Source organism: Felis catus, chromosome C1 (assembly GCF_018350175.1).
Source record: "Felis catus isolate Fca126 chromosome C1, F.catus_Fca126_mat1.0, whole genome shotgun sequence".
NCBI classification, from domain to species: domain Eukaryota; kingdom Metazoa; phylum Chordata; class Mammalia; order Carnivora; family Felidae; genus Felis; species Felis catus.
The window spans coordinates 96,209,292-96,237,190 of record NC_058375.1 but is presented as its reverse complement, the minus strand read 5'-3'; the positions used below and the strand labels follow the sequence as shown (position 1 = coordinate 96,237,190).

The window sequence follows — 27,899 nt, the reverse complement described above, 5'->3', positions numbered from 1 at the left end:
ATCTACATTCAACATTGTCCTTCTCAACATCTCAGCCTTTCCCCCCACCCCCTTTGGCAGAAATTGACAACTGATCCTAAAATTTATATAAAAATGCAAGAACTCAGAGTCATCAAAACTACCTTGGAACAGAACAAAAGTGGAGGACTTATGCTTCTTCATTTTAAAACTTAGTGAGGCACCTGGGTGGCTCAGTCAGTTGAGCATCTGACTCTTGATTTCAACTCAAGTCAGGATCTCAGGTTTCTTGGGATCAAGCCCCGCATCTGGCTCTGCACTGACAGCCCAGAAACTGCTTGGGATTATTTCTCTCTCTCTCTCTCTCTCTCTCTCTCTCTCTCTCTCTCTCTCTCTCTGCCCCACCCCCTCAAAGTAAATAAATAAACTTTAAAAAATAAAATTAAAATAAATAAAACTTAGTATAAAGCTACAGTAATCAGGGGGCACCTGAGTGGCTCAGTTGGTTAAGCATCCAACTTCGGCTAAGATCATGATCTTAGTCAAAGAATTTGAATAGACATTTCTCCAAAGAAGACACTTCTCCAAAGACATATATCCAAAGAAGTTATACAGATGGCCAATAAGCACATGAAAGATGCTCAGCATCAGTAGTTACTAGAGAAATGAAAATCAAAATAACGATGAGTTACCACTTCACACACATTAGGATAGTTAGAAATCATAGACATAAACAATGTTAGTGATGATGTAGAAAAATTGGAACTTTCATACATTGCTGGTGGAATTGTAAAATGGTGCAGCCATTTTGCAAAAAAAAAAAAAAGAGTTTGGCAGTTTCTCAAAATGTTAAACAGAATTACCATATGACCTAGCATTTTTACTAAGTAAAAATGAATTGAAAGAATTGAAAACCTGTCCACACAAAAGACTGTGCACAAAATTTCATAGCAGCGTTATTCATAATAGCCCCAAAGTGGAAAGAACTTTTTAAAGAATTGCTGTATGTCTGGGGTGCCTGGGAGGCTCAGTCAGTTGAGTGGCTGACTCTCAGTTTTGGTTTAGGTCATGATCCCAGGTTTGTGGGATCGAGCCCCACAACAAGCTCCACACTGAGAGTGAATCCTGCTTCAGATTCTCTCTCTCCCTCTCTTTTTCCCCCTCTGCCCCTCTCACCTGCTTGCATGTTGCATAATCTAAGAAGAAAGAAAGAAAGAAAGAAAGAAAGAAAGAAAGAAAGAAAGAAAGAAAGAAAGAAAGAAAGAAAGAAAGAAAGAAAGAAAAGAAAAGAAAAGGAAAGAAAAGAAAAGAAAAGAAAAGAAAAGGAAAGAAAAGAAAGAGAGGGAGAGGAAGGAAGGAAGGAAGGAAGGAAGGAAGGAAGGAAGGAAGGAAGGAAGGAAGGAAGTTGCCATATATCTAGTGAGTTTTATGGGATACTAGTATGTCCTTCCTGAAATTTTTTTTAATATTTATTTATTTTGGGGAGAGCACAAGTGGGGGAAGGGCAGAGAGAGGGGGACAGAGGATCTGAAGTGGGCTCTGTGCTGACAGGCTAACAGCAGTGAATCTGATGTGGAGCTTGAACTCACAAACTTCGAGATCATGACCTGACCCGAAGCTGGATGCTCAACTGACTGAGCCACCCAGGTGCCCCCTTCCTGACACTTTTAAGTTAGCCTATAAATTCTAGGAACATAAAAACCAGGTGAGTGTTGGAGAATATATTTTGAGAAAGGAGAGAAATTATAAAGGAAATACTACATTGTGAAACTTTTATAGTGTGTGTGTTTGTGAGTTTTGCATGCAGATAAGTCAGATGAGTTATTTAGTTATCTCTGGTAATGTGGAAAATTACTAATCTATTATTAAAACAGGTATGTTTATAAATTTGAAAAAGCAAAACATTTATTGAAAAGGATTAAAAGGGCTTGGGCATACAGTTCAAATGGTGATGAGTTTTTAACTTCAAGCCTATAAAAATTGGGGGCAATACTCTAACTCTTGGACTTTTTCTACTGTGTTCACAGAGTACAAGTACTATTGAAAAGCTTTTCACTTATTTTATAAGTTTAAGGGGTTTTATGGAAGTGCTTTTTATTGACTACTTGTTATGTACTATTTTAATTTCATATCCTTTAGATATTTGGATTTGCACTGCATTTTGGAATTCATCTTCACTTACAATGTCACCATCAAATGGAGGTCCAGTTCAACCCAGCCCCCCAGATGGAGGCTGGGGTTGGGCAGTGGTTACTGGAGCTTTTATTTCCATTGGCTTCTCTTGTGCATTTGGCAAATCTATTTCTGTATTTTACAAAGAAATTGAAGAAATATTTAATGCCAGCACCAGCGAAGTGTCATGGATCTCTTCTATTATGTTCGCTGTCATGTATGCTGGAGGTAAGTACCCAGAAGGCCTGTTCTTTCAGCTTTCAAAAGGCAGACAAAAACCCCATATTGAATACTTTTTGTTCTTGATGCCTTTCTGTGTAAGATACTTGAAATGTTAGTTTTTGAGGCTATGCGATTTGAGTCATATTTTTCATTCCCTTTAACAATAAAGGCTACATACAACTGTGAGCTGTTAGCTCAGTTATATTGCAAAGCAGATATCATTAGGAAGGATAACTTTCACTAAAAATGATTATGTGTGGTTGCTGGTATATGGAATGTCAACTGATGTTTTATGTTTTAATCATATATCCTTGCTAAACTCTTAATACTTCCAATAGTTTATTGGTAGGTGTTTTTTTTTTTTTTTTCAAAATTTTAAGATAGACTAACATATCTTTTGCAAATACTGATAGTTTGGTTTCTTCCTTTCCTTACACCTTTTCCCCCCTCTCTTACTGCGCTGGCTCGGACCTCCAGTATAATGTTGAAGAAAAGTGGTGATGGTAGGCATTCTTGTTTTGTAGTTCTGTTTTGGTTTTGTTGTTTTCTCTGAGAAACAAAGTACCTTTTAGCTAACTTGAAAATATGCTCTAAAGTCAGAAGTTTGATCAGGCTCATACATCTCATCATGTTCATGTGCATTTGCTCCAGATGATCATCTAAAAAATTAAAAACAGAGCAAACTTGCTACATATATATATGTCAGTAATATCCTAGATACATGAAGAATCCTATAAATACTTATTTGCAGCCTATTTTGCCTTAAAGGAGATAGGTTAGGTCTTCCATACTTCAGTTAAAATCCATCCAATATGTTGTAAGTGTATAGATGTACAATCAATGCTAGATTTTTCCCATTACACAAACCTGTAACTCTGATATAAAATAGAAAGCACTATTTCTTACCAGTGTCTTCTGTTTCATCTGTTTATTTTGTGGGGTGGGGTACTTATGTCTTGGCATCCTTTCGTGTCAGTAATGCCTTGTGCAGGTGTGGATGGGAGTGGGGGGCTTCTCCTCTATGTTACTGAGTTACTCGCTCTCTCCCAGGTCCTATCAGCAGTATCCTGGTGAATAAATATGGCAGTCGTCCAACCATGATTGTTGGTGGCTGCTTGTCAGGCTGTGGCTTGATTGCAGCTTCTTTCTCCAACACTGTACAGGAACTTTACTTGTACATTGGATTCATTGGAGGTGAGTTGCTACTGATGTATTTTGAAGCATTAATTTTTATGCAGATTATTTGTAGCATTCATCTGCCAATTCTTTTGAGAAATGAAAGTTCTTAGAAAAATGATTGGGTTACCATTTTTAAGAGCTATAGATATGTTAATTTCATAGTACCAGAAAAACATGTCTTTAAAGAAAGTTCTGGGGGCGCCAGTTGGTTGGATGTCCGACTTCTGCTCAGGTCATGATCTCGCGGTCTGTGGGTTCGAGCCCCGCATCGGGCTCTGTGCTGACAGCTCAGAGCCTGAAGCCTGTTTTGGATTCTGTGTCTCCCTCTCTCTGACCCTCCCCCGTTCATGTTCTCTCTCTGTCTCAAAAATAAATAAACGTTAAAAAAAATTTTTTTTTTAAAAGAAAGTTCTGGCACTTTGGGTGGTTATTTTTTTTTAAGTTGATTTATTTATTTTATTTATTATTTATTTTATCTCTGCTAAAACAGAGAGAGGATAAGCAGAGTGTGAGGCAGAGACAGAGAGAGAGACAGAGACAGAGAGAGAGAGAGAGAGAGAGAGAGAGAGAATCCCAAGCAGGCTCTTCTCTATCAGCTATCTGCTATCAGTGCAGAGCCCATTGTGGGGCTCAAACTCACAACTGTGAGATCATGACCTAAGCCTATATCAAGAGTCAAACGATTAACTGACTGAGCCATTGGGTGGTTGTATTTTACTGAAAGTTTTTTTCTTCCTTTTTTTTTTCAAGCTTAAGAAACAGTGGTGATAGGGTGTGACAAGTTGCTGAAATGGGGGTTATCGTCCATTCCCGCTCATTATCCTTCCACCCAAGAAGAAGTTGGCTCAATTTAGAGTAAGAGAAAATGTCAGATACAAAGCAAGAATTTTCTGGTTGAGAATCCATATACATTTTCAAGGGCTTAAGGACACACATGAGAAAACCTCCCTTCCCCCTTTCTTAATAGCTACGTTTGGAAAATGAAACTACTAAGGATAAAGAATATAGATCACCCATTACTCTACAATTCAGAGAAAACCATTAATATTTTGATGCTCGTATTTTTTATGCATACACATGTACTTTTCTTAGAAAATAAAGGGGATAAAATTATATATAATGTTTGTAACCGGGTGGTTTTACGTAATAGTGCATTATGTATATAGTCCCCCATTTCAGTAAATATACTGTAGCAGCTACTATTTTCCATTGGATGGATATACCATAGTTTATTTCACCATTCTGGAATAGAAAGACCTTTAGGTTGTTTATATTTTTCACTATTAATAAACCATATTTATATGATAGTACTTCTCTATACATCTTTGTGAACATGATAATTTCCATAGGACAAATTTTAGAAGTAGAATTACTCAGGGAAAAGGTTTTTGATGTGGTTTTTGATATTGTTTTAGAAAGGTTATAATAATGTACAGTCCGACCTGCAGGATGTGAGATAATGCCAATAACAGGTATCATCTTTTTGGATCTGTACTTTGACTACATTCATGAACATTTTAAACATTTAAATATTTTAATCCATCTAGAGCATGTGAATAACATAAGGAACGAACAGAACTTAATTGTTCTCACTTGGCTATTCAGCCTGTTCATTACTTCATTTATTAATTCATTCAATAAATATTTATTGAATCCCTATTGATATGTCAGGGACTGTTTCCAAGCTCTGTGGGGATAGAGTCACCATGACAGACAAGGTTCTTCCTTTGTAGTGGAGGGAAGCAGACAATAAACAGACCAACAAATAAACGAGTAGATAAATACATATCAGCTAGTGAGAAGTGCTTTGCAAAAACTTAAAATAGAGAATTTTGGTGAAGGATTGAATGACCCATAAAGGGAAGGCCTCTCAACGGGTTATCTTGGGTTGAGATGTGAATGATAAGTAGGAGTTCTTCCTCTAGATTTTGTGAAAATCTAGAGGAACAGATGCCCTCAGCATGTCTGAGAATATACTGAGATGTGGGTAGGGAGGTAGGGAAGGGCCAAATCATGGTGCTTCCTAATCCAGGGTGAAGAGCTGTGGATGGCAGTCAGTGGAGAGACTGAATGGGTGGCATTCTAGTCTGGTTTCCCTGGGAAGGAAGCAAGAATGGGAGAACACTTAGTAGGTTATTGGGATACTTGTCTCAGCTCCATTGGTTGAAAAATCTACTCTTTCCTATTTATTTAAATGTATCTTTTGGTTCTGTTTCTGGACTTTTTGCCCAATTTCATTGATCAGTTTTTCCTTTTGACTAAGTACACACTGTTCTAATTACTGTAGCTGTAACTGTAGCAAATATTTATATATCTGTTAGTGTTGGTCCCACCAATTATTTACCCTTTTTGAATACTTCTAATGCATTTGTTCTCCGGGTATATTTTAGAGTCATTCTACCTCATCTGAAAAATTGAATACGTTAGCATTCTCATAGAAATTACATTACATTAATGGATTTACTAAGGTGTATTAGCATCTTCACAGTGTTGTGTTTTACTGTCCCAAAATGTTTTCTCTCTCTTTCCACCCCTCCCTCTTTCTTCTTTTTCTGACCTCAGCCCCTCCACTTATGTCTTACTTCCTGAATTTATGAGATTTATCCTCTCTCCTTTTTGTTTTCAATTCCCTAAATTATGAAATTAAACTAAGGAGTCTACATATATTATTCTTATTGTTGCTAACATCAAAGAATTATTTTAATGTTATATTATAAATCTAGTATTTGCTGCATAAAGAGACTTTATGTCTGTATTTATTCAATAGCAACCCACTTAATCATCTACTTACTAGTTATAATCACCTCTCTTACAATGATGATTTTGACCTCCTGCCATTCATTTTGTCTAGTTGACCAATAACAAATATGTTTCTGACATTTATTCTGGTATGTAATTCTTTTCCTCCCCTCCACAGGTCTTGGGCTTGCCTTCAACTTGAATCCGGCTCTGACAATGATTGGCAAGTATTTCTACAAGAGGCGACCATTGGCAAATGGACTGGCCATGGCAGGCAGCCCTGTGTTCCTCTCTACCCTGGCCCCCCTCAATCAGGCTTTCTTCGGTATCTTTGGCTGGAGAGGAAGCTTCCTAATTCTTGGGGGCCTCCTACTAAATTGCTGTGTAGCTGGTGCCCTGATGCGACCAATAGGGCCCCCGCCAACGAATGCAGGGAAAGACAGGTCTAAAGAATCCCTTCAGGATGCTGGAAGATCTGATGTAGAAAAGGGGACAAATAATGCAAGTACAGATTTTAATGGCAGAAACCCCAAAGACAAGAAACAATCAGTTTTTCAAAGAGTTAACAAAGTTATAGACTTATCCCTGTTTACCCACAGAGGCTTTCTACTATACCTCTCTGGGAATGTGGTGATGGCTTTTGGGCTGGCTACTCCTTTAGTCTTTCTCAGTAATTATGGCAAGAGTAAACATTACTCTAGTGAGAAGGCTGCCTTCCTTCTTTCCATTCTGGCTTTCGTCGATATGGTAGCCAGACCTTCTATGGGACTTGTAGCCAACACAAAGTGGATAAGACCTCGAGTTCAGTACTTTTTTGCTGCTTCTATTATTGCAAATGGAGTGTGTCATCTGCTAGCACCTTTATCCTCCAGCTACATTGGGTTCTGTGTCTATGCGGGATTCCTTGGATTTGCATTTGGGTGGTTTAGCTCCGTATTATTCGAAACACTGATGGACCTTGTTGGACCCCAGAGGTTCTCCAGCGCTGTGGGATTGGTGACCATTGTGGAATGCTGTCCTGTCCTCCTGGGGCCGCCACTTTTAGGTATAGTATGCCTTACTACCTCTTTGGTCCTCTTAACATAAAACAGGCATAGAAAATTGGGAAGGTAATAAAAAGCAGAGATTGGTGAGCCTCTGGGTGGCAGAGAGCATTTTTCATCTCTGTAGCCTCAGTGCTGACACAATGCTTGGCACAGCATAATTGCTCAGATCCTTACAGAATCAAATTGCATTGAACCATCAAGTTGAAAGGGGAGTCCAATATTTTTACAAATGGCATTCTTTTTTGAAGTGTTTTATCTTCATAAAACTTAGGTGCTTATTGTAGAAAACATGTAAAATACAACACCTCTGATAATAGCTACCATGTGAGCTCCTGGTTTACCAGGGACTGTCCTAAACATTTTCTGTATCCTCTTACAGCTCATAAGCCTATGAAATAGGACTGTCATAGTTCCTACTTCATAAGAAATAGAAGCTTTGAAAGGTTAAATAGTTTGCCTTACATCACATGGCTAGTAAGTGAGTATATAATTTGGGAACTGTTTCTTAAGGTTATCTTTTCAGTTAATAGCTCACTAGATAACAAATTAGTGAAGATGTATACTTTTTAGAAGTATGATTTGGGGAATAAGGATACATAAAGAAGACCTATAGCTCTCCTTCTGATACTGCTCTCTTCCTCCCCATATCCAGTGATTCTAGTCGGCCCACTTTTTCTGTCACAACACCACCCCATCCACAGTTCCTGTCCCCTATCTGGGTTGCTCCAGCAGCCTCCAGACTGGTCTACTCATATCCACTCTAGCCAGCCTACAATCTGTTTTCTCCTCTGCAGGCAAATACAAACTCGATATTCCAGCTGATGAGATCTTTCCAGTTGCTTCCCATTGTTCTTGGGGTGGAGAGCAAATTCCCTTGTGGCCTACAAGGCGCCCCCCAGCCTGGCTTCCAATCTCTCCAGCCTCATTTCCTGTCACTCACCTTTTGTTCTCTCTGCTCCAACAGCCCCGCCCTTCCTCCTTCCCCCTCACACCCCAGCTTCCTACCACCTGCCTTTGCACTTGCTGTGCTCTGGCCTCATCCTTCTCCCATCCCCTCCTCCTAGATGGGTCCCATCCTCCTCTAGGTCCCTGCTTCATTTACACTGTAAGAGAAGCTTTCCTGACCCTGCTTGCTGCTCCCAACCCCCTATTTTCTGCTTTCAAACATTCCTTGTCACGGCTTGTATAATTATTTGATTAACATTTCTCTTCTCCACTGAACTGTGGATGTTCTCTCCTCTGCTCTCCCTTATCCTCAGGGCCAGCAGCCCGGTGCCGAGTGTATGCGTCAGCCCGATAAATATTGCTGAATGAACGATGTCCTGAGTTAGAAAAGCATATGGAATCATATTTGAATTGGTTGTATTAAGTCCTCTTGGGTGTTTATTCCTTAACTAACCAATTGGGTGAGATGCTAATAAATTTTACTATAACAAGGATTTCATGGCCAAAAAATTTTTGGAAACCCCAAGTTTGATAGATTACCAGAGGACCTCGCAAAGCCTATTTAATATGCACATGGTGAATCTTTACCAGAAAAGAATATGTTATGCCATTCCCTAAGTTTGACTTTGGGAACACTCAGGAGGTTACAGGTGCAGCTTCAGTGTCAGACTTCCTGGATTAAAAGCCATGTTATTGCACTTATGAGCTCTGTGACCTTGGGCGAGTTACTTAAGGTTTCTGTACTTCAGTTTGTACATCATACAGCGGGAATGATGACAGAATCTGCCTGTTGTGAGGATTAAGCACTTCGAATGGTGGAAAGGTGTTGCTGTTAATTGTATAGCACAGGCCAAGTGTTCACAGGGACCGCTCTTTGGGAAATGCTGATGTCAGCGAAAGAGCATTGGCCAGGAGACTGCAGTTAGCTCTGTGGCCTGGGGCAAGACTCCTAAACCTCTTTTGAGCAACAAATTTTTCCACTGTGAATCTAGAGAATTGATTCTAGATGATCTGTAGGTCTTTCCTGGCTCAAATTTGGAAAGATTTCATTATTTTCAAGTTGCTAAAAATAACAAAATACGCAAGGCCATCTAAAACCCAAGTGTGACATCATAAAAGATGAGATAATTTTTAGCAGTTCTTTTTTTAGACTAATTTGTCATTTATGGGCTCTTTGAGGATTGGTTGACATCTTTCTGAGTAGATTCTTCAGCTTCATTTGGGAAAGGTATACTTGTTCACTTTTGCCCACATAACTGTGTTTTGGATATCTTCAGGTCGTCTGAATGACATCTATGGAGACTACAAATACACATACTGGGCGTGTGGTGTGATCCTAATTATCGCAGGCATCTATCTCTTCATTGGCATGGGCATCAATTATCGGCTTGTGGCGAAAGAACAGAAAGCAGAGAAGCAGCAGAAAAAGGAAGGTAAAGAGAAGCCAAAAGAAGTTACTAAAGCAGCAGACTCTAGAGGATAGAGAGGCACATAAGTCCCCAAAGAGGAGAAGCATCCAGTCTGAACCATGGATAACCAGAGAAGCTTTGGACTAAAAACACCTGAAAAATTCTACTGAATCTTGTTCTATTGGCACTGCCCACCACAGCCAGTGGACATTTGTGTGGAAGTCATACCAGGTACCCACTGATGGAATTTTTGTTTCATTCCCTCACAGCAGTCATAATGTATATGTCACATCCTTTGGGGCCAGGGGATTTACAGAAGATAACAGATGAAAATGCTTTTATTTGAAGTCATCTTTGTTAAGATATACTTTACATACAATAATTAATCTCTTTTATAAGACTCAAGTTTGATGAATTTTGACAAGGCATCTATATAAATAACTACCCCCCCAATATAGAACATTTCAGACAGCCAAAGTAATTCCCTCTTGCCCCTCTGCAGTCCATTCTTTCCCATCCCTACATCCCCTGGCAACCACTGGTCTTATTTCTGTCCCCTATAGTTTTGCCTTTTCCAGAAGGTAGTAAATGAAATCACATAGTATGTAGCTAGCATAATAAGAAATATATATTTCATTTTTGTCCCTAGTTTCTGGTACAGAGCTCCTAAAACCCTTGGATTTCTGGGTGATGAGTGTTTTCTGCATTCTAGTTAGGTAACTGGTGTCTAGAACCCCCTAGATAGCTTCAAGATAGGGACTGGTCTCCAAAAAGACCAAGGCTTTGATCAGAGGGTTGGGACTTTCAGCCCCTCTCCCACGACCGCTGGGGAAAGGGGAGGGGCTGGAAGTTAAGTTCAATTACTAACAGCCAGTGATTTAATCAACCATGCCTACACAGTGAAACCTCCATAAAAACTCCTAAACTGCAAGGCTTAGAGAGCTCCCTGGTTGGTGAATACATTGACGGGCTGGTGTTCGGAGGGTAGGATGCTCGGACAAGACACAGAAGCTCCACGCCACGCCTCCCCACCATACCTCATCCATTGCGTCCTATGCATCTCTTTCATTTGGCTGTTCCTGAGTCGTCTCCTTTATAATATATCAATAAACGTAAGCAAAGTGTTTCCCTGAGTTCTGTGATCCATGCTAGCAAATTACCAAACCTGAGAAAAGAGTTGTGGGAACTCCCAACTTACAGCTAGTGGGTCAGAGGTACAGGTAAACAACCTGGGACTTGTGGCTGGAATCTGAAATAAGGACAGCCTTGTGGGACTGAGCCTTTAAACCTGTGGAATTGGACACTAACTCTAGGTACTTAGTGTCAGCATTGAATCGAACTGTAGGACCTAGGTTAGTCTGGAGAGTTGTTGGAAAAATGGTCATTGTGGAAAAAATTGAATGTCAGAAGTGTTGTAACAGAGTAACCTTCTATGTCTGGCTTCTTTACCTAACATAACGTTTTATGACTCATCCATTTCATTGCATTTATACATAGTTTGCTGCTTTTTATTGCTGAGTAACATTTCTTGGTGTGAATGTACCATAATTTGGATATCTGTTCACCAGTTGATGGACTTCAGTTTTTTCCACTTTTTGGCTGTTATAACTAAAGTTTCTATAAGCATTCACACAGAGGTCTGTATAGACATATGCTTTCATTTCTCTTGAGAAAATGCCCAGCATTGAGGTTGCTGGGTCATGTAGCAAGTTCATGTTTAACTTTTAAGAAACTCTAACTATTGTTGAATTGGCCAAACCATTTTGTAATCCAACTAGCAAAGTTTGAGAGATCTAGTTATTCTGCATCCTTGTCAGCACCTGGCATTGTCAGGCTTTTTGCTTTTAATTTCTCCTACATCTGATGATGTTGACCATATTTTCTTCTTTTTTTTTTTTTTTATATTTTTAATGTTTATTTATTTTTGAGAGAGAGACAGAGCACGAGCAGGGGAGGGGCAGAAAGAAAGGAGACACAGAATCCGAAGCAGGCTCCAGGCTCCAAGTCATCAGCACAGAGCCTGACGTGGGGCTCAAACCCACAAACCATGAGATCATGACCTAAACCGAAGCCAGACACTTAACTAACTGAGCCACCCAGGCACCCCATTATTGACCAAATATTCATGTGCTCGGTCATCTGTATATTTTTAGCAAAGCCTTGTTTTTTAATCCTGACATTTAACAGAGTCTTAAGGCACTTATTTAAGTGCCTTACTTGTTGTGATGTGCACTGGGTGTTATATGTCAATGATGAATCACTAAATTCTACTCCTGAAACTAATATTACACTACATGTTAACTAACTAGAATTTAAGTAAAAAATTGAAACGTCAAAAAAAATTTAGTGCCTTGAATTTTTGTCTTTCAAACTCTTCAGAAAACTTTTCCTGACACATCTGACAGTGAAATGAGCACTATATTTGAAAATCCTTAAATGTGTGGTAATGTATTTAAATAGACGGTTATGAAGTCTAATAGGATGGAAAGATCCTTATGTTGTAAGCATGATACAATGTTAAATGTAAAAAGCACAACACAAACTGGTTAGATCAGTATATATAATGTACTTTTACGGGAAAGAGGGGAAAAGGAATACACACAAAATTCCAACCACACTTGAATTAGGATGGTGACTTTTCCTATATTCATTTTCCTTAATGTGAATGTGATAGTTACCCTTTCACTAATAACAGGAATTTTCTACAAAAATAAATCTAATGATTACTATAAGATATTGATTGGTTGGTTGATTAATTGATTGATTGCTTTTTGCTTCCTTAAGGGTTGGATTCTGGCGAAAGGGAGGTAAATGTGACATTGAACTTAAAAACACAAAACACAAATAGCCTCAAGTCATGAGGCTATTTTGCTGGTACAGGACAGAAGCTATGGCATGTAGAAAGTCCACAGTCTGTCAGCCACCAGTGCCTTCCTGGAGATAGTGCTCTTTGGGACAGTATTCCTGTAGTTTCCCTTCTGATCATCATTCATCTTCAAGTGAATGTTCATCTCAGGAAGCCTGAGCAATCAGCACTTAACATGTCACAGGGTTACAGTTGCTCTAGAACATCATTTTACTGAGATCAGCATCAGAAAAAACACAGTGTTACAAAAAGGGTAATATTGGTCAAAGGAGGACGTTGACCATCGACCTTTACATACATTCATTCAACAGGTATTATTTACACTTACCCTGGGCCGGTTCTAAGCACTGTTGTAAGCATTGAAGATTCTTTAGGGAGTAAAGCATAACTCTCTTTCACAGTTCTTCCTTTCTAGTAGGGGAGACAGACAGTGAAAAGTTAAGTCATGAGGAAAACAGCAGTTTAAAGAATAGAACAACTGATATAAGATCAGCCTTCATTAGCTCATTCATCAAAATAGCATTTTTTGGTTCCTGGCTGGCTCAGTCATTTGAGCATATAACTCTTGATCTCAGGGTTGTGAGTTCAAGTCCCATGTTGGGTATGGGAACTACTTTAAAATAATAAAAACTTAAAAACCAGCATTTTTTGGAGTTTCTTCTATGTGCTTTTTGCTGAGCAGAGGAGATAGAACAGTGAACAAAATTTGGTTTCTGGCACCCACAACTTCTCATATAGTGTGGAGGACTGTGTAGGGAGTGCTGTGATGGGGCAGATATAGAAAGGCAGCTATTGGGGCGCCTGTGTGGCTCAGTCAGTTAAGTGTCCGACTCTTGATCTCAACTCCGGTCATGATCTCACAGTTCATGAGTTCAAGTCCCACATGGGGCTCTGCGCCAATGGTGTGGAGCCTGCTTGGGATTCCCTCTCTCCCTCTGTCTCTGACCCTCCCCAGCTTGTGCTTGCTCTCTCTCTCTCTCTCTCTCAAAATAAATAAATAAAATTAAAAAAAAAAAAGAAAAAGGCAGCTATCTCCATCTTGGGAGGACCTAGAAAGTCTAAAAGTGTATGTATATATTTAAGGTTTATTTATTTATATTTTTAGTAATCTCTACACCCTACATGGGGCTTGAGCTCACAATACTGAGATCAAGAGTCACATGCTCCACCAACTGAGCCAGCCAGGTGCCCCCGTTCATTGATTTTGTTTCTTAAATTCCAAATATGAGTGAAGTCTTTCTCTGACTTATCTCACGTAGCATTATACTCTCTAGATCCATGTGTCATTGCAAATGGAAAGATTTCATTCTTTTTATGGCTAAGTAATATTCCGTTGTGTTCTTTATCCATTTATCTATCAATGGACACTTGGGTTGCTTCCAAATTTGGCTTTTGTAGATAATACTACAATAAACGCAGGGGTCTGGAATATATCTTTTTGAATTAGTGTTTTCATATTCTTTAAGTAAATACCCAGTGGTGGAATTATTGGTTCATACAGTAATTCTATTTTTAATTTTGTGAAGAAACTCCATACTGTTTTCCATAGTGGCTAAACCAGTTTGCATTCTCACCAACAGTGCACAAGTGTTCCCTTTTCTCCAAATCTTCGCTAACACTTCTTTCTTGTGTTTTCGATTACAGCCATTCTGATAGATGTGAGGTGACATCTCATTGTGGTTTTGATTGGCATTTGCCTGATGATTACAGTTGTTGAACATCTTTTTATGTGTCTTTTGGCCACCTGTCTGTCTTCTTCGGAGAAATATCTGTTCATATCTTCTGCTTTTGAAATTGGATTATTTGGGCTTTTTTTTTTTTTTGGTGTTGAGTGGTGTAAGTTCTTTATATATTTTGGATACTAGTCCATTATCATAAATATCATTTGCGAATATCTTCTCCCATTCGATAAGTTTGTCTTTTTGTTTTGTTGACTCTTTCTTTTGCTGTGCAGCTTTTTATTTTGATGTAGTCCCAATAGTTTATTTTTGTTTTTGTTTCTCTTGCCTCAGGAGACGTATCTAGATGTCAGAGAAATTACTGCCTGTGCTTTCTTCTAGGATTTTTATGATTTCAGGTCTTGTATTTAGGTCTTTAATCCATTTTGAGTTTACGCTTGTGTATGGTGTAAGAAAGTGCAGTTTCATTCTTTGGCATGGAGCTATCCAGTTCTCCTAACACCATTTGTTGAAGAGATGGTCTTTTTCCCATTGTATATTCTTGCCTCCTTTGTCAAAGATTAATTGACCATATGATCATGGGTTTATTTCTGGGCTCTCTATTCTGTTCCTACAAAGCCCTTTTCATACAGTTTATCATCCAGTCCATGCCAAACCCCAGGGAAGTAGGTAAATTAGAAACAGTGACCCCTCGGGGTGCCTGGGTTCCTCAGTCAGTCAAGTGTTGGACTTTGGCTCAGACCATGGTCTTGAGGTTCATGAGTTTGAGCCCGTGTCAGGTTCTGTGACGACACCTCAGAGCCTGGAGCCTGCTTCAGATTCTGTGTCTCCCTCTCTCTCTGCCCCTCCCCTGCTAGTGCTCTGTCTCTCTGTCTCTCAAAAATAAATAAACATTAAGAAAAAAAAGAAAAGAAAAAAAAGAAACAATGACCCCTCTAAGCACACCTTGATATCCTGGATTGGGTCCTGGAACTAAAAAAGGGCATTAATGGAAAAAGCGGGTCTTTGGTTTAGTTACTAGGACTGTCCAATGTTAACTTCTAAGTTTTGACAAGTATACTAAGATAATGAAAGAGGTTAACATCAGAGGAAGCTGGGTGAAGAGTATCTAGGAATCCTGTACTAATTTTTCTGTAAATCTAAAATTCCAAAATAAAAAAGTAGGAAAAAAAAAAAAGGTCACAACACTGACTCCCTAGCCTTCATCCTAGCAGTTCATCTACTATCAGAAGAGGGCAAAGCAAGAGCATTACAGCTCAGAGGCTAGAGCCCAAGGCGGTGCTGGATGGAAGCTCTGAAAACAAGCAAGAATGGAAGGGGCTGAGCCTTGGGTAGTCCTGAAGGGTGCATGATGGCCAAACCAATCATTTGGGTCCTGCACCAAAAAAGAATAAGAAAATTCCTGGTCCCCAAAGAATTCACAATCTGATTTATAATCCTTTTCCTTGGCATTGGAATTCATAATGTGATTTCTTCACTTGCAGATTTCTTTTGCTAATATTCTTTGCTGTTTCAAGAATTAAAAGAGCTTGCATTTGCTGAGCTTAACTCCAGCTGTGTCCCGGGAGGAAGTGGCAGCAGCCATTAAGAAGCCAGGAGGGGAAGTGGGCTGGGATTACCCCACTCAGTGTGCTAACAGTCTGTGGGTGTATAATTAGGAGAGTTCACCCTGGGGTGTTTCTCTTGTTGCTGTGTTTTGTTCTCTGTGCCCTCCCACCCTTCCTTCTTCCTTCCTTCCTTCCTTCCTTCCTTCCTTCCTTCCTTCCTTATATCCTTCCTTCCTCCTTTTTTTTTAAGAAAAAAAATTACTGACTAATTCTGAATGCTTTTCACATTTGCAGCTGTAGAAATACTTAGTAATACCTGTTGCCCTGTCCTAGAACTGGATAAATTCCAAGTGTTATCTGCTTTCTCAGATGCTAAGGATAAGCATAAGCAAGGAAGATGTGGGCCTACGGGTTGGGGATAGGGAACAGAAGGGGGAGGGGAGTTTTCTGAGCCTTCTACGGATGCCCAGCCTTGGATCTCACTTGTCACTTCCAACCCAACCTCAACACCGCCACTGTCAAAGAATAACCACTAAAGGGTCAAAACATGAGAGTCATATAAATACAGACTGAGAACTCATTCGTGAAGAAACTCGAAGAATGGTAAATTGAGTTCAAAGGAAAATTCAAGAAACTAAATACATTCACTAAAAACCAGAATGCTGGAATAAGGTTAAAACTTCTAGGTACAATAAAACTGTTGCTTTCCACACATTTAGGTTCCTCACCCAGGGCCTTCATTCCTGGGTCTTTATCTGAGGCCTTGGGCAGAGGTCCTCCTCTTGGACACATCTGCCCAGGCATTCCTAGAGGGGAGGAGGGGAAACCATGAAGACACTTTTCCCCACTCCTCAGTCCCCAGGTCTTTCCACAACTAGCGCTTCCTTCTCAACCTTCCCAAACCCCAAAGCCCACCAAACTGCTGGAGCCTTTTGTTTGGGACTCCCTCAACAGTGACGGGGCCCCTCACGTCTGCACTGATCTACTGACCCCTCCAGAGAATGGAACAGGGAGAGTGGGCGCTTCCTCGGGTTTAGCCTCTTGATTGCAGTCAGTGGTTAAAGGCTTACCTCTTAAATTGATGGCTAGTTGTTTTAATCGGCTACTCTGACACCTGACAGCTCTACTCTCTCTTCTAGCTCAGCTGAGCTCCCAACAGAGTTACATTTTTTACTGGCCAAGAGATCATTTGCATCTCTGCAAGGCCAAAATGCACGTGTGGACACATCACATGCCAGAGCCCGGGGTCTAAACAATAGTAAAAAGACAGCAAAGGTTTATTCTCCTGGATTCTAGAACCTAGAGAATTAAATAATCTGTGGGTGGGTCCATTAGACAAGGCTCCATCCAGTAGGACTTTGAAAGGACACATAATCATTCCTTGCCCTATGTCTAAGTTTTAGATAATTTTGTGTAACACTGCCAAAATGAGGTCCTATTGCAACACTGCCGCATAACTGGGGGCTGATCTTGTAGGCATGGTGACTCACAGTCACCAGCTCCCACCGTATCTCCTACAAGTCCTGGGCCAGCTACATTTGCAGCTCCATGCCAAAGGGCGCCAGCTTCCCCTGCTGGCCATCTGGCCCATCAAGAATGGAGGCTGTAAGGGATAGACATGGGTTCTCCTTTGTCCTGTGGGGTGGGTGGTGGTTCTTCCCCACATCTCCACTTTTTCTTCCCAACTCCTGCCCCTGCAGGTCTGCCGCAATTCAGACCCACACCGTGCAGACAACCACCTTCCACAAAATTCTTCACCATTCCCACCATTACATAAGGTCTGATTCCTATTTCATATCATTGCTTATTTCGTATCATTCTTAGAGATTCTGTTCTTTGCACAACCCTGACTGATACACTCCCCACCATTTTTCAATAGCCCCTTTGGGTTCTTCTGTCTCCTCGTGGGCTGGAGTGCAACAGTTATAAAGAGAATGAACCTTAATGTTAAGTTCCAGCTCAGGCTCTTCCCAGCTTTGTGTCTCTAGACAAGTTATTTACTTTCTGTAAGCCTCAGTTTCTACCTCTGTAAAATGGGAACAACAACAGAACTCCCTTAGAAGGTTGCTATGGAGGGGCACCTGGGTGGCTCAGTAGGTTAAGCATCTGACTTCAGATCAGGTCCTGATCTCACAGCTCTTGAGTTCGAGCCCCACATTGGGCTCTGTGCTCACAGCTCATAGCCTGGAGCCTGTTTTGGATTCTGTGTCTCCCACTCTCTCTGCCCCTCCCCCACTCGCATTCGGTCTCTCTTTCAAAAATAAATAAACATTTAAAAAAATTTAAGAAGGTTGCTGTGGGGATTCAATAAGGTTAATGGCAGTAAAATCCTTAGCACAGTCCCTGACCTAGTGTAAGTACTCAATAAGTATTCACCATTATCATTACTTCTATCATAAATGGCACTTATCATATCGACTTGCTTTTCTGAACCACCGTTATCACACATACCAGATTGTGAACTTTCTGAGACAATGAACATTGTTTCAGAACGTTGAAGTGAGACATCCTTTATGCCTAGAGGAGTTGGGAGAGGCTCCCTGGAAGAGGTGACATTACAGTGGGGCTCTGAATTGCTGGATTGGGATGGGTAGATAAAGAGAAAAATGGGGGCGCCTGAGTGGCTCGGTTGGTTAAGCGTCCGACTTCGGCTCAGGTCATGACCTGACGGTCTGTGAGTTCGAGCCCTGCGTCGGGCCCTGTGTTGACAGCTCAGAGCCTGGAGCCTGTTTCAGATTCTGTGTCTCCCTCTCTCTCTGCCCCTCCCCTGTTCCCGGTCTGTCTCTCTGTCTCAAAAATAAATAAACGTTAAAAAAAAAATTTTTTTTTTAAAGAGAAAAATGGCATTGCTTCCAGAAAATGAAAAACAAAGATGGGATATATAGAGACCATTGATAGAACCAACCAGCCTTTGAAATTGTACAGATTATGTGTATTTTTAAGTTTTATCTATCTATCTATCTATCTATCTATCTATCTATCTATTTATTTAGAGTGCAATCAGGGGAGGGGCAGAGAGAGAGGGAGAGAAGGAATACCAAGCAGGCTCCATATCGTCAGCAGAGAGCCCTACGCGGAGCTTTGAGCAGGATCTCATGAATGATGAGATCATGACCTGAGCAGAAATCAAGAGTCAGAGGCTTAACCACCCAGGCGTTTCTGAAATTGTACAGATTATCTTATCGGAGAAAGCATGCGTAAACAGACTGTGTATCAGGCCCTGGGCTAGGCTAGGAGACTAGAATGTTGAATAGGCTTTCTATATATTGGGGGCAATAAAAGGAAATCAATGCATACAACACAGTGTATGAGGACCCTAAAAGTCCAGGAGCCAAACATCAGGGACTTGAAAGGCAATCGAGGACAGAGTATTTACAAGCTCAGGTCTGCTGAGAGCAGAAAACCGAGGACATCCCTGTGGGTTTATGGGCTGCCTTGGAGAAGTGAACAAAGCATCTGTGTTCCACTCCACTGGCCGACTCCCCACTCCCCTATTCCCTCCTTCCCTCTCTTTAGGGTGCATGTGGGTTAGTAATGAGCGTGAAGGAAATGTCCTGAGCCCAACTCCCCAGGAATTAAGGCCCTGATTAGAGAAAAGGTAAACAGAGGCTGAAGTAGCACATCTAAAGTGACTGAGAAGAAAATAATATTACATACCTAAAGAAATGGGTTCAAAGGGGGACTAGTCAACAAAGAAAATCCAGGAAAATGTGTTCTATGCTGGAATGTGAATTCCATGAGGCAGGGATTTTGAGTATCTGAAGATTCTATCTCTCATATGCAGTCAAAGGGTGAGGTATCTGGTAGCACTCACCAATATATGTTGAATATAAATACATAGTACATATAAATATAAATATATGTTGAATATAAATGAGTGGAGACTCAAGAGATGGACCTCCTGGGGGCGGGTGGTGCTCAGATGTAGTCAGCCAAAGAAGAGTCATTTAAGCATTGCAAGCATCAATCAACAACTTTGATTTACTTTTCTCCCCACCCCACAGCACTTGCCTTACCTCCCCCACCCATAGTTCTCTCAGACAAGAAAGAGAGAATGCCCAGTATGTGAGGACATTCCAGCCCAGATGGTTGATACTCTCCTGCAAGAATTCACCTCTAGGAGACCTGGTGTATAAATGATCAGCGTCCGTCAGGCTCCAGGCTCCATTCAACCCTGGGATACCGACAAGACCGAACCACTGTAAGTTCACCAAGGTGGTGCCACCCACGTTAGCCCCCTACCCACGGGCCTGGTGGCACCTCCATCTGCCTCGTTTGATGTTGCACCCATCACTTAAGTGTTTCTCCAAACACTGCTGATCTGCCCCAACCACGGGAGGTGACCGATGTGGTACCCACACAGCCTGGCTCTCTCAGCAGCCTCCCTGCCCCACACATCCTAGATGAGTCAGCCCCAACCTCTGGGAGGGTCCCCTGGAACTGGCCCCGCTTATGCTGCCTTCTCAGGACCTGCTCAGAACCTGCCAAGGCAGTGAGCCCAACCCCCTCGGGCCTACAACCCCGCCCAGCCACCTCCAGGCACACCACAATGCATTTCCACCCAGGCAAGGGGGTGTGGTGGCCCTGGGCTCAGAGACACCTGGCTTCAGACCCTGGCTCTCACTCTCTGGCTGTGGGGCTCTGGGAAGGTCACTTCACACCTCTGTGCCTCAGTTCCCTCATCTGTAAAACAAGGGTAATAAGAATGGTTGTATCAGCTGGACTTCAGGCAGGAAATTGGAACCCTTGAGGTATTTTGAGCAGAAAGTGACTAATACAGGGGGTTGGGTGCTCATGGGATGGTTGGAGTGGCTGGATGGGGGAGGGGAGGAGGGGAGGCTGAGGCTTGAGAGGATCTGCTCCCCTGGCCTGAGCAGCAAAGGCAGGTGGGCGTCCGGAGCTTGCCTCGGGCACTCTGCGTTAGGGGACACGCCGACATGGCCGTGATCCGGGGAGCAGGCAGGGCCTCCCCCACCAGTGGTGACCGCACCCTGGACACCAGTGCAGGAAAGGATGCGCGTCTGCACGAGCCTGCCTGTCAGAAGGGAGCGGCCAAGGCACAGGAAGGCGGTCTCTGGCTCCTTCCACCTTCAAGTCCCACGTGAGGGTCTCAGCGCTGGCTCACGATAGGCACCCACCACTCTGGAAGGAGGCAGTCTGGGAAATGGAGCTTTATTTAGCTTTCTACCTGCAAAGGACAGGAAATAGGTGGGACCGGGTCCCTCAGCCCCATGAGGGTCAAGCACCTTTAAGCCTGGAGAGCACACACCACTCCAGGCACACAGCACTTGCTGGCTGGAGGCGGCTCTGGTGAGGCTCCTGTGGTGACGGCTACATGGCTGCTGGGTGGCTGCCAGGTGGCAGCTCAGGGCTAGGCCCCAGGAGATACACCCGCAAATAAGACAGGGCCTGACCCTGAAGATGCGATGGCCCTCCAGGGGCAGCAGAGACTGGAATCATCAAGGAAAGTGATCGGTGTAACCGTGTGTGCGAAAAGCCTGGGGTCACAGGGAGCTGAGAGCACAGGGGGCCCACCTGGGCCAGTCTGGGGGTGAGGCGGCGCATCGGGTGAGCAGGGACACTTGTAGGTCTGGTAACCCAGCCTGGGGTGGTGTTCACAGAACAGAAACAGAGTTCATAGAAAGCCCTTTGCCTCCCATCAGCTTAAGGCCTGCATGTAATTCAAGTCTCCAGTATTTATAAGTGTTAGGGTCAGGCGTAAGGCAGGGTAAAGATAGGAGTCAGAGGCTAAAAAATTTTAGCAAAGGCTTTATTTGGGAACTAAGGTGTCGGGCGAGGTTCCGTGACTCAGGGAGAGAAAGAGGAGTCAGGGGAGTCGCCCCCAGGTGTGGTGGGGTGGGGTTTTTAAGCTGCAGCTGTTCCGGGTTGAGGTCCGGGTGGGCCTTTTTCGCGTCAGGTCGTGCTGTCGCTCGGTGATTGGTTGACCGCCAGTTCCTTCTGGTGTGCCGCTAGCGGCTTTTCATTGGGTTGCGCGGGCAAGATGGCCGTCCCTCTACTGTGGTTCCAAGGACATCCTAACAATAAGCATTTACAGTGTACGAGAAACCAAGGAGACTTCTCCCAGTCACACCAATGGGAGAGATGTTTTCCTGATGACCTTTGAAGGTCTACAGCTGGGGCAGAAGGTGAGTGGGCAGAGGAAGATGGGAAAAACTGCTGACAATTTAAATGGCACCCTGGCCCTCACTCCTCCGCAGCCTGCAGCTCTGAGACTCCCCACCAGCTTGGCCCTGCACTGGCCACACACACACACACACACACACACACACACTCACACACTCACACACTCACACACTCACAGCACAAACCTCCCTACGTGCTGACAGCCCTGATACGAATGTACAGGAATTTCCTCCTCAGGCCTGAAGGCCAGCCGTAAGTCCAGTTGCCAGGGGGACCTCACACTGACCTTCTTCAAGGGTGACCACACGAAGAACCCGGAGGGGGGCGGTCGGGGGGCAAGCAGGTCCTCCCCTCTCTACTCATCCCCCTCTCCCCCCAGAAGGCTCCCTCCCCGGCTTTCCTCCAGTCCAGAATCCCAAGCTGGATGTGGCAGCGCGGGGCGCCCTCCTGTGGGCAGGCGCGGTGCTGCAGCTCCCCCGCGGCCTCCCGCTCCTGCGCCGCGCCCGCCCCCCCCCCCCCCCAGCAGAGTCCTGTGCGGGAGGGGAAGGGGGGCCTTGCTCACTGCCCCCGTGGGCCTGCGCCCAAGCGACCGTCTGTCCGTGTCTTACCTTTTCCTATTTTGAAATTCAAGATTGATGCATATCAAATAGTGTGTATTCGTTATCTAACCCCGTATAACCAATTACCTCCAAAATGTAGCAGTTTAGGGCGCCTGGGTGGCGCAGTCGGTTAAGCGTCCGACTTCAGCCAGGTCACGATCTCGCGGTCCGTGAGTTCGAGCCCCGCGTCAGGCTCTGGGCTGATGGCTCGGAGCCTGGAGCCTGTTTCCGATTCTGTGTCTCCCTCTCTCTCTGCCCCTCCCCCATTCATGCTCTGTCTCTCTCTGTCCCAAAAATAAATAAACGTTGAAAAAAAAAAATTTTAAATGCCAAACACTCAGGGGGCCTGGGGGGCTCAGTCCATTAAGAGTCCCACTTGGGCTTAGGTCATGAACTCAGGATTCCTGAGTTCGAGCCCCACATCCGGCTTTTTGCTGTCGGCACCCGAGCCCACTTGGGATCCTCTGTCCCCCTCTCTCTTGCCCTCCCCCACTAGCTCTCTCTCTCTCTCTCTCTCAAACATCATAAACATAAACAAGTAAATAAAATACTAAACACTCAGATCACCTTACTGAGGAGAAGGAATCCAGGAGTAGCTTACCTGGGTGGCTCTGGCCTGGGGCTCTCATGCAATTGTCATGGAGATGTTGGCTAAGACTGCAGTCATCTGAAAGCTGGGTGGACCTACTTCCAAGCTCATTTGGTGTGGCTTGTCTGTCAGCTGTCTGTCATGCTCAGGAGCCCTTCCTTTCTTGCCACTGGGGCCTCCCTATTAGGCTGCTAGGAACATATTTAGTGGTTTCCCACAGGGCAAATGCTCCCAGAGAAAGAGAGCAAGAGAAACCAAAATAGAAGACAGAATGTCCATTAGAACCTAATGTATGTCCTGGCAGTGACATACCAGCAAGTCTGCCATATTCTATTGATCTCACAGGCCAATCCTGGGACAATGTGAAAGGAAATATGAATTCCAGGAGGCAGTGATCACTTGGGTATTTTTTAGAGGCCAGCTAAATATATTTTTTATTAAAAATTTTTTCAACAAATTTTTTTTTTAATTTTTATTTATTTTTGAGAGAGAGAGACAGACAGAGTGTGAGCAGGGAAGGGGCAGAGAGAGACACACACAGGATCCGAAGCAGGCTCCAGGATCCAAGGTGTCAGCACAGAGCCTGATGCAGGGCTCGAACTCACAAACTGTGAGATCATGACCTGAGCCAAAGTTGGACGCTGAACTGACTGAGACACCCAGGCACCCCAATTTTTTTTTAAATGTTTATTCATTTTGAGAGAGAGAGAGATAACATGCATGAGCAGGGGGAGAGGCAGAAAAAGGAGAGAGAGAATCCCAAGCAGGCTCTGTACTCACAGGGCAAAACCCTACATGGGGCTCAATGTGGAGCTCAACGTGGGGCTTGATCCCACAAACTGTGAGATCATGATCTGGAGCTAAAATCAAAAGTTGGACACTGAACCAACTGAGCCACCCAGGCGCCCACAAAACATAATTTTTAAATGTTAGTTGTAAAACAACATATAGTCAACCCCACCACTCACAGAAGAACCAGGGCATCATCACATTCCCTTTCATCTACTCTCCTGCCTGTCTGTTGTAAGAGGCAATCGTCTTAAATGTTGTGTTTATCCTTCTTTGCGTTTGAAAAAGTTTGTCACAAAGGTACATATGTCTAAGCAATATGTTTGTTTCATTTTGCCTTTTTGATCTTTATAGAAATGATTGGCTGTAGGTGGTCACCTCCTTCCTCCAAGCTCCAAGCTTCTATGACACTCTTCTTTTCCCCCTCTGTTCCCCCACTCAGGAGAGGGTAGCTGCTCCCTGTCTTTTTATTCCAGGTTACCTCCATGTTCTTTATTTACCCATTCCCCTGTGATGGACATTTGGGTTGTTTCCACTCCTTCGCCATTTGACTGTGAGGCTAAGTCCCTTTGGGACAGGTCTCCTGGTACACATGCACAAGTTTTGCACACGCATACCTAAGCATAGGGGCACTGGGTCCCACTATATGCAAACCCTCCATTTCACAAGATAAGGTCAAACTGTTTTCCAAAGTGATTGTGATGAGGGGCCACAAGGCAAGGCACGCACAAGCTAGCAACACCACCGCAGGTGGGATATATGTGATATTCCTCAGGCTCTCCTGGCTGCCCAAGAACAAAGGAGAGAAAACAGATGGTTAACTGATAGAGATCACAGTCCTGCAGGACATGGGTCTCCACCAGTTTACAAATGTGCTTAGTAAATTACAAGAAAAAGGCAATCTTATCAATAGCCTAATCTCCAGAAAACTATGGACTCAGTTTCCTGGAGCCCCTAACATCACCCTCCCCTCCATAGTGATGTGGGAAACAAAGGCAAGAAGGAAATGGCAGGTAAAATTCAATTTCCTTGTAACCTGCAGCCCATTGGCAAATACTTAAGGCAAATACAGAGTAGAACATTTCTCCAGGGACCCCCTACCGTCCTAATGTTAATGCCTTAGTGGAGGGAAAACAGCCTTAGCTTGACAAGAGCAAGGCCTCGGGTATCTTAGGAATCCTCTTTAGTATATGAAAATCCTTGAGGCCTCCCTTATGCCTTTACCTTCCCCAACTGCATAGTATATATCTAGTCATTCTTCACAGACCCAGGGCAGCTCTTTTTGCCCATTGGTCCTGTCCTCCTCCTTTAATCAAATCACCTTTTTGCACCAAAGACGTCTTCAAGAATTCTTTCTTGGTGGTCAGCTCCGAACCCTCCCACCACTCCAAAACCTCATCAATTGTAACAATTCACCCTGTGGCCTGCAACTTCTACACCGGCTCTGTTGGTGCTGAGGTGTGTGTGGTGGAAAGACGGACTCAGGGGCTGGGATTGGAGGGAGGCCAAGGGGCACAGAGGCTGGCAGTGGGGGAACCCGGAAGCCCACAGACCCCAGCCCAACTCAGCCAGAGAAGTTACAGCCCTGTAACATTGTGTTTCTTCATAACAAACATACATTGCTCTTTATTCCCGTTTCTGGCACAGAGCTCCTAAAAAGCCTTGGAATTTCCTAAGCAAGGACAACAAAAGGGTCTTTGGTTATGTTAATGAGGTGACTTTTGGCCTCCACCTAAGGCTGGGAGCTGTTTGCCAGAGGAGCCAGCAGGTGATTCGAGAACTGAAACTTTGAGTCCACCCCAAGCCACCAGGGAGGCGGGGAGGAGCAATCGCCAACGAGGATGATTTAATCAGTCCTGGCTAGGCAATGAGGCCTCCATAAAAATCTAAAGGAACAGGGTTCTGAGAGCTTCAGGGTTGGGGAGCAGGTGAAAATTCCAGCAGAGTGCAATGCCTGGGGAGGGCATGGAAGCGCCACCCCCTTTCCGCCTAGCTTACCCCACGCAGCCCCTCCACCTGGCAGTTCCTGAGTTCTAGCCTTTGACACTAAACTGGTGATCTAGTAAGTAAGAGGTTTCTCTGAGCTCTGTGAGCCCCTCTAGTAAATTAATGGAGCATGAGGAGGAGGTTGCAGAAACCTCTGATTTACAGCCAGTCAGCCAGAAATACAGGTGACAGCCTGGACTTTCAACTGGTACCTGAAGGGCAGGGGGAGGTCTTGTAGGACTTGTTAAAAAACAATCAATTGAATAAATCTGAAGATCAAATTGGCTTTATTCAACCCTTCACGAATCGGGAAGCATCCCATTAACAGGTAGAAGGGACCTCTGAAGAGCTGTACAAAAATGGAGGGCTTTTCTAGGCAGAAGGAGGGGATACCAAGGAAGTTCAAAGTGGGTTACTTCGGGGAATGTTACTTGGCCTTTGGGGAAGGCAGGGGGTCTTATGAACAGATGACCTCCCCAGTACTAACCAGGAAATTCCAGACTGATTGGCTTAAAATTCCACTCCTGGGGGAGGCTGAAACTGTAATTAGGTTAGGCATTAAGGCTTGTGGGGCTTAGCAAATGTGACTCCATTTTTGGACCTGTTGTTTCTTTTTAATAGACTGAGCCCTTACGCTGTGGAATCTGATGCTATCTCTGGGTAGATAGTGACAGAAGTGAGTCAAATTGTAGACGCCCAGCTGGAGTCGGAAATTGCTTGTCCGTGTGGGGAAACCTGTGTGTGCTCATGTGTGCGCGCGCGCACACACACACACACACACACACACACACACACACACGTGGCATTTCTCTGGCCCCTCCTAAGGAAGTCTCCCTCAGCTGCTTCTGTTGACCCAGGGAAAACCATTTATGCCCTCCTTGTTGTAAGGGTTTCATGCTCTAAGGATTTCATGAAAGTCCTAACAAAGTGGACACTCACTACAGCATCTTTCCTTTCTTCCCCTTGCCTCCCCACCCAAACATGCATTTAGAACATAGAAGTAAATAAAAGAAACAAACTCCCAGGCAAATCACATTGCTCTGAACTCCATGATCATTAACAGCATTAATTAATTGCTTACCCACAGAAAGGAAAAGTTAATTACCTATCGTGGAAATTTTAAAAACAAAAAAGGAAACATGCGTTTAAATTTTAATGAGGGCCTCTGCATGGTGGGAATGAAAATGAGCTGGTTTCTCTGGGATCTAATTGTTGGCAATTGAAGTGAGGGCCCTGCAGATGCAGACTGAGGCTGGTGCCTGGCTGGACTCAGCAGCGCCCTTGCCTCCGGAGCAGTGATGCTGGGGTGACAGAGGAACAGGCAGGGCAAAGCCACTGATGTGCAGCTGGAGGGGCTTTGTTTCTCAAGGTAGTTTTGAAAGGCTCTCTCGCCTCGCTCCCTCTTCCCCAGGGCCTGTAGGAGACTCAGGAAGGCTCACAGGGGCACGAGGCTGGGACCCAGGACATCAGAAACCTGTTCTCCCTCTCCCCAACCCCCACTCCCAGACAGGATGCCTGGTGGGTCTCACTTTTCACACCATTCTCTTTTCTGTCTTCTACTTTCCAGTACTTGCGACAATCCTGCAGCTACATCAGGGATCACCAAGGCTGGAGCAACCAAAAGAGACCTGGATTCTGAGCATGGCTTTGGCACAGCTAAGCTGTGTGACCTCAGGCAAGTTCCATCATCTCTCTGGGCCCCCATAGCTGTATCTTCTCTGTAGGATAAAGGTATAGGCATTGACATACCTGAGGTCACTTCTAGCCCTCACATTCTCTGTTCTAAGCCCCACATAACAGGTAAGAAAATCGAGGCTGAGTTTGTGGGTGGCATGCTTGGGAGGAAGGCACCCTCCTGTTGCCCTATGGGGACCTGCCTCCTGCCTCTCCTACCCTTAGCTCAACCCAGGAGAGCAAGAGGGTAGCACACCCTCTTCCCTGTCTGCATCCCAGAGAGTATTTAAAGGAGAATCCAGTTTTTGGCTCATTTTCTCATCTGGACCCAGAAGCAGGAAGCTTATCAGTGCTTA

The 27,899-nt window shown here is 43.7% G+C and overlaps 1 protein-coding gene and 1 long non-coding RNA gene across 4 annotated transcripts in view; one reads left to right on the top strand and one right to left on the bottom strand.

Moving 5' to 3' along the window:
- LOC101081401 (monocarboxylate transporter 1-like) overlaps positions 1-27,563 on the top strand; it is a 45,840-nt gene extending 18,277 nt beyond the window's left edge. The window contains exons 1-6 of one of the 3 annotated variants that reach the window (XR_006582865.1): positions 2,127-2,358; positions 3,403-3,546; positions 6,449-7,315; positions 9,539-9,901; positions 19,767-19,963; positions 27,437-27,563. Coding sequence is in view for 2 of the 3 variants with exons in the window: in XM_003990493.4 (XP_003990542.3) it covers positions 2,142-2,358; positions 3,403-3,546; positions 6,449-7,315; positions 9,539-9,744 (1,434 nt within the window). In the remaining variant the exon portion in view is untranslated. Of the gene's footprint in view, positions 1-2,097; positions 2,359-2,829; positions 2,856-3,402; positions 3,547-6,448; positions 7,316-9,538; positions 10,797-19,766; positions 19,964-27,436 lie in introns of those variants that run through there. The other 2 variants (XM_019837630.2, XM_003990493.4) reach the window with 2 other exon arrangements.
- Positions 20,152-22,349, bottom strand: LOC109502535. The gene is made up of 3 exons (XR_002161188.3): positions 22,193-22,349; positions 21,032-21,797; positions 20,152-20,950 (listed from the first exon to the last, which is right to left on the bottom strand). It is a non-coding gene; the product is annotated as an uncharacterized LOC109502535 (long non-coding RNA).
- Positions 27,564-27,899: the final 336 nt, after the last annotated feature.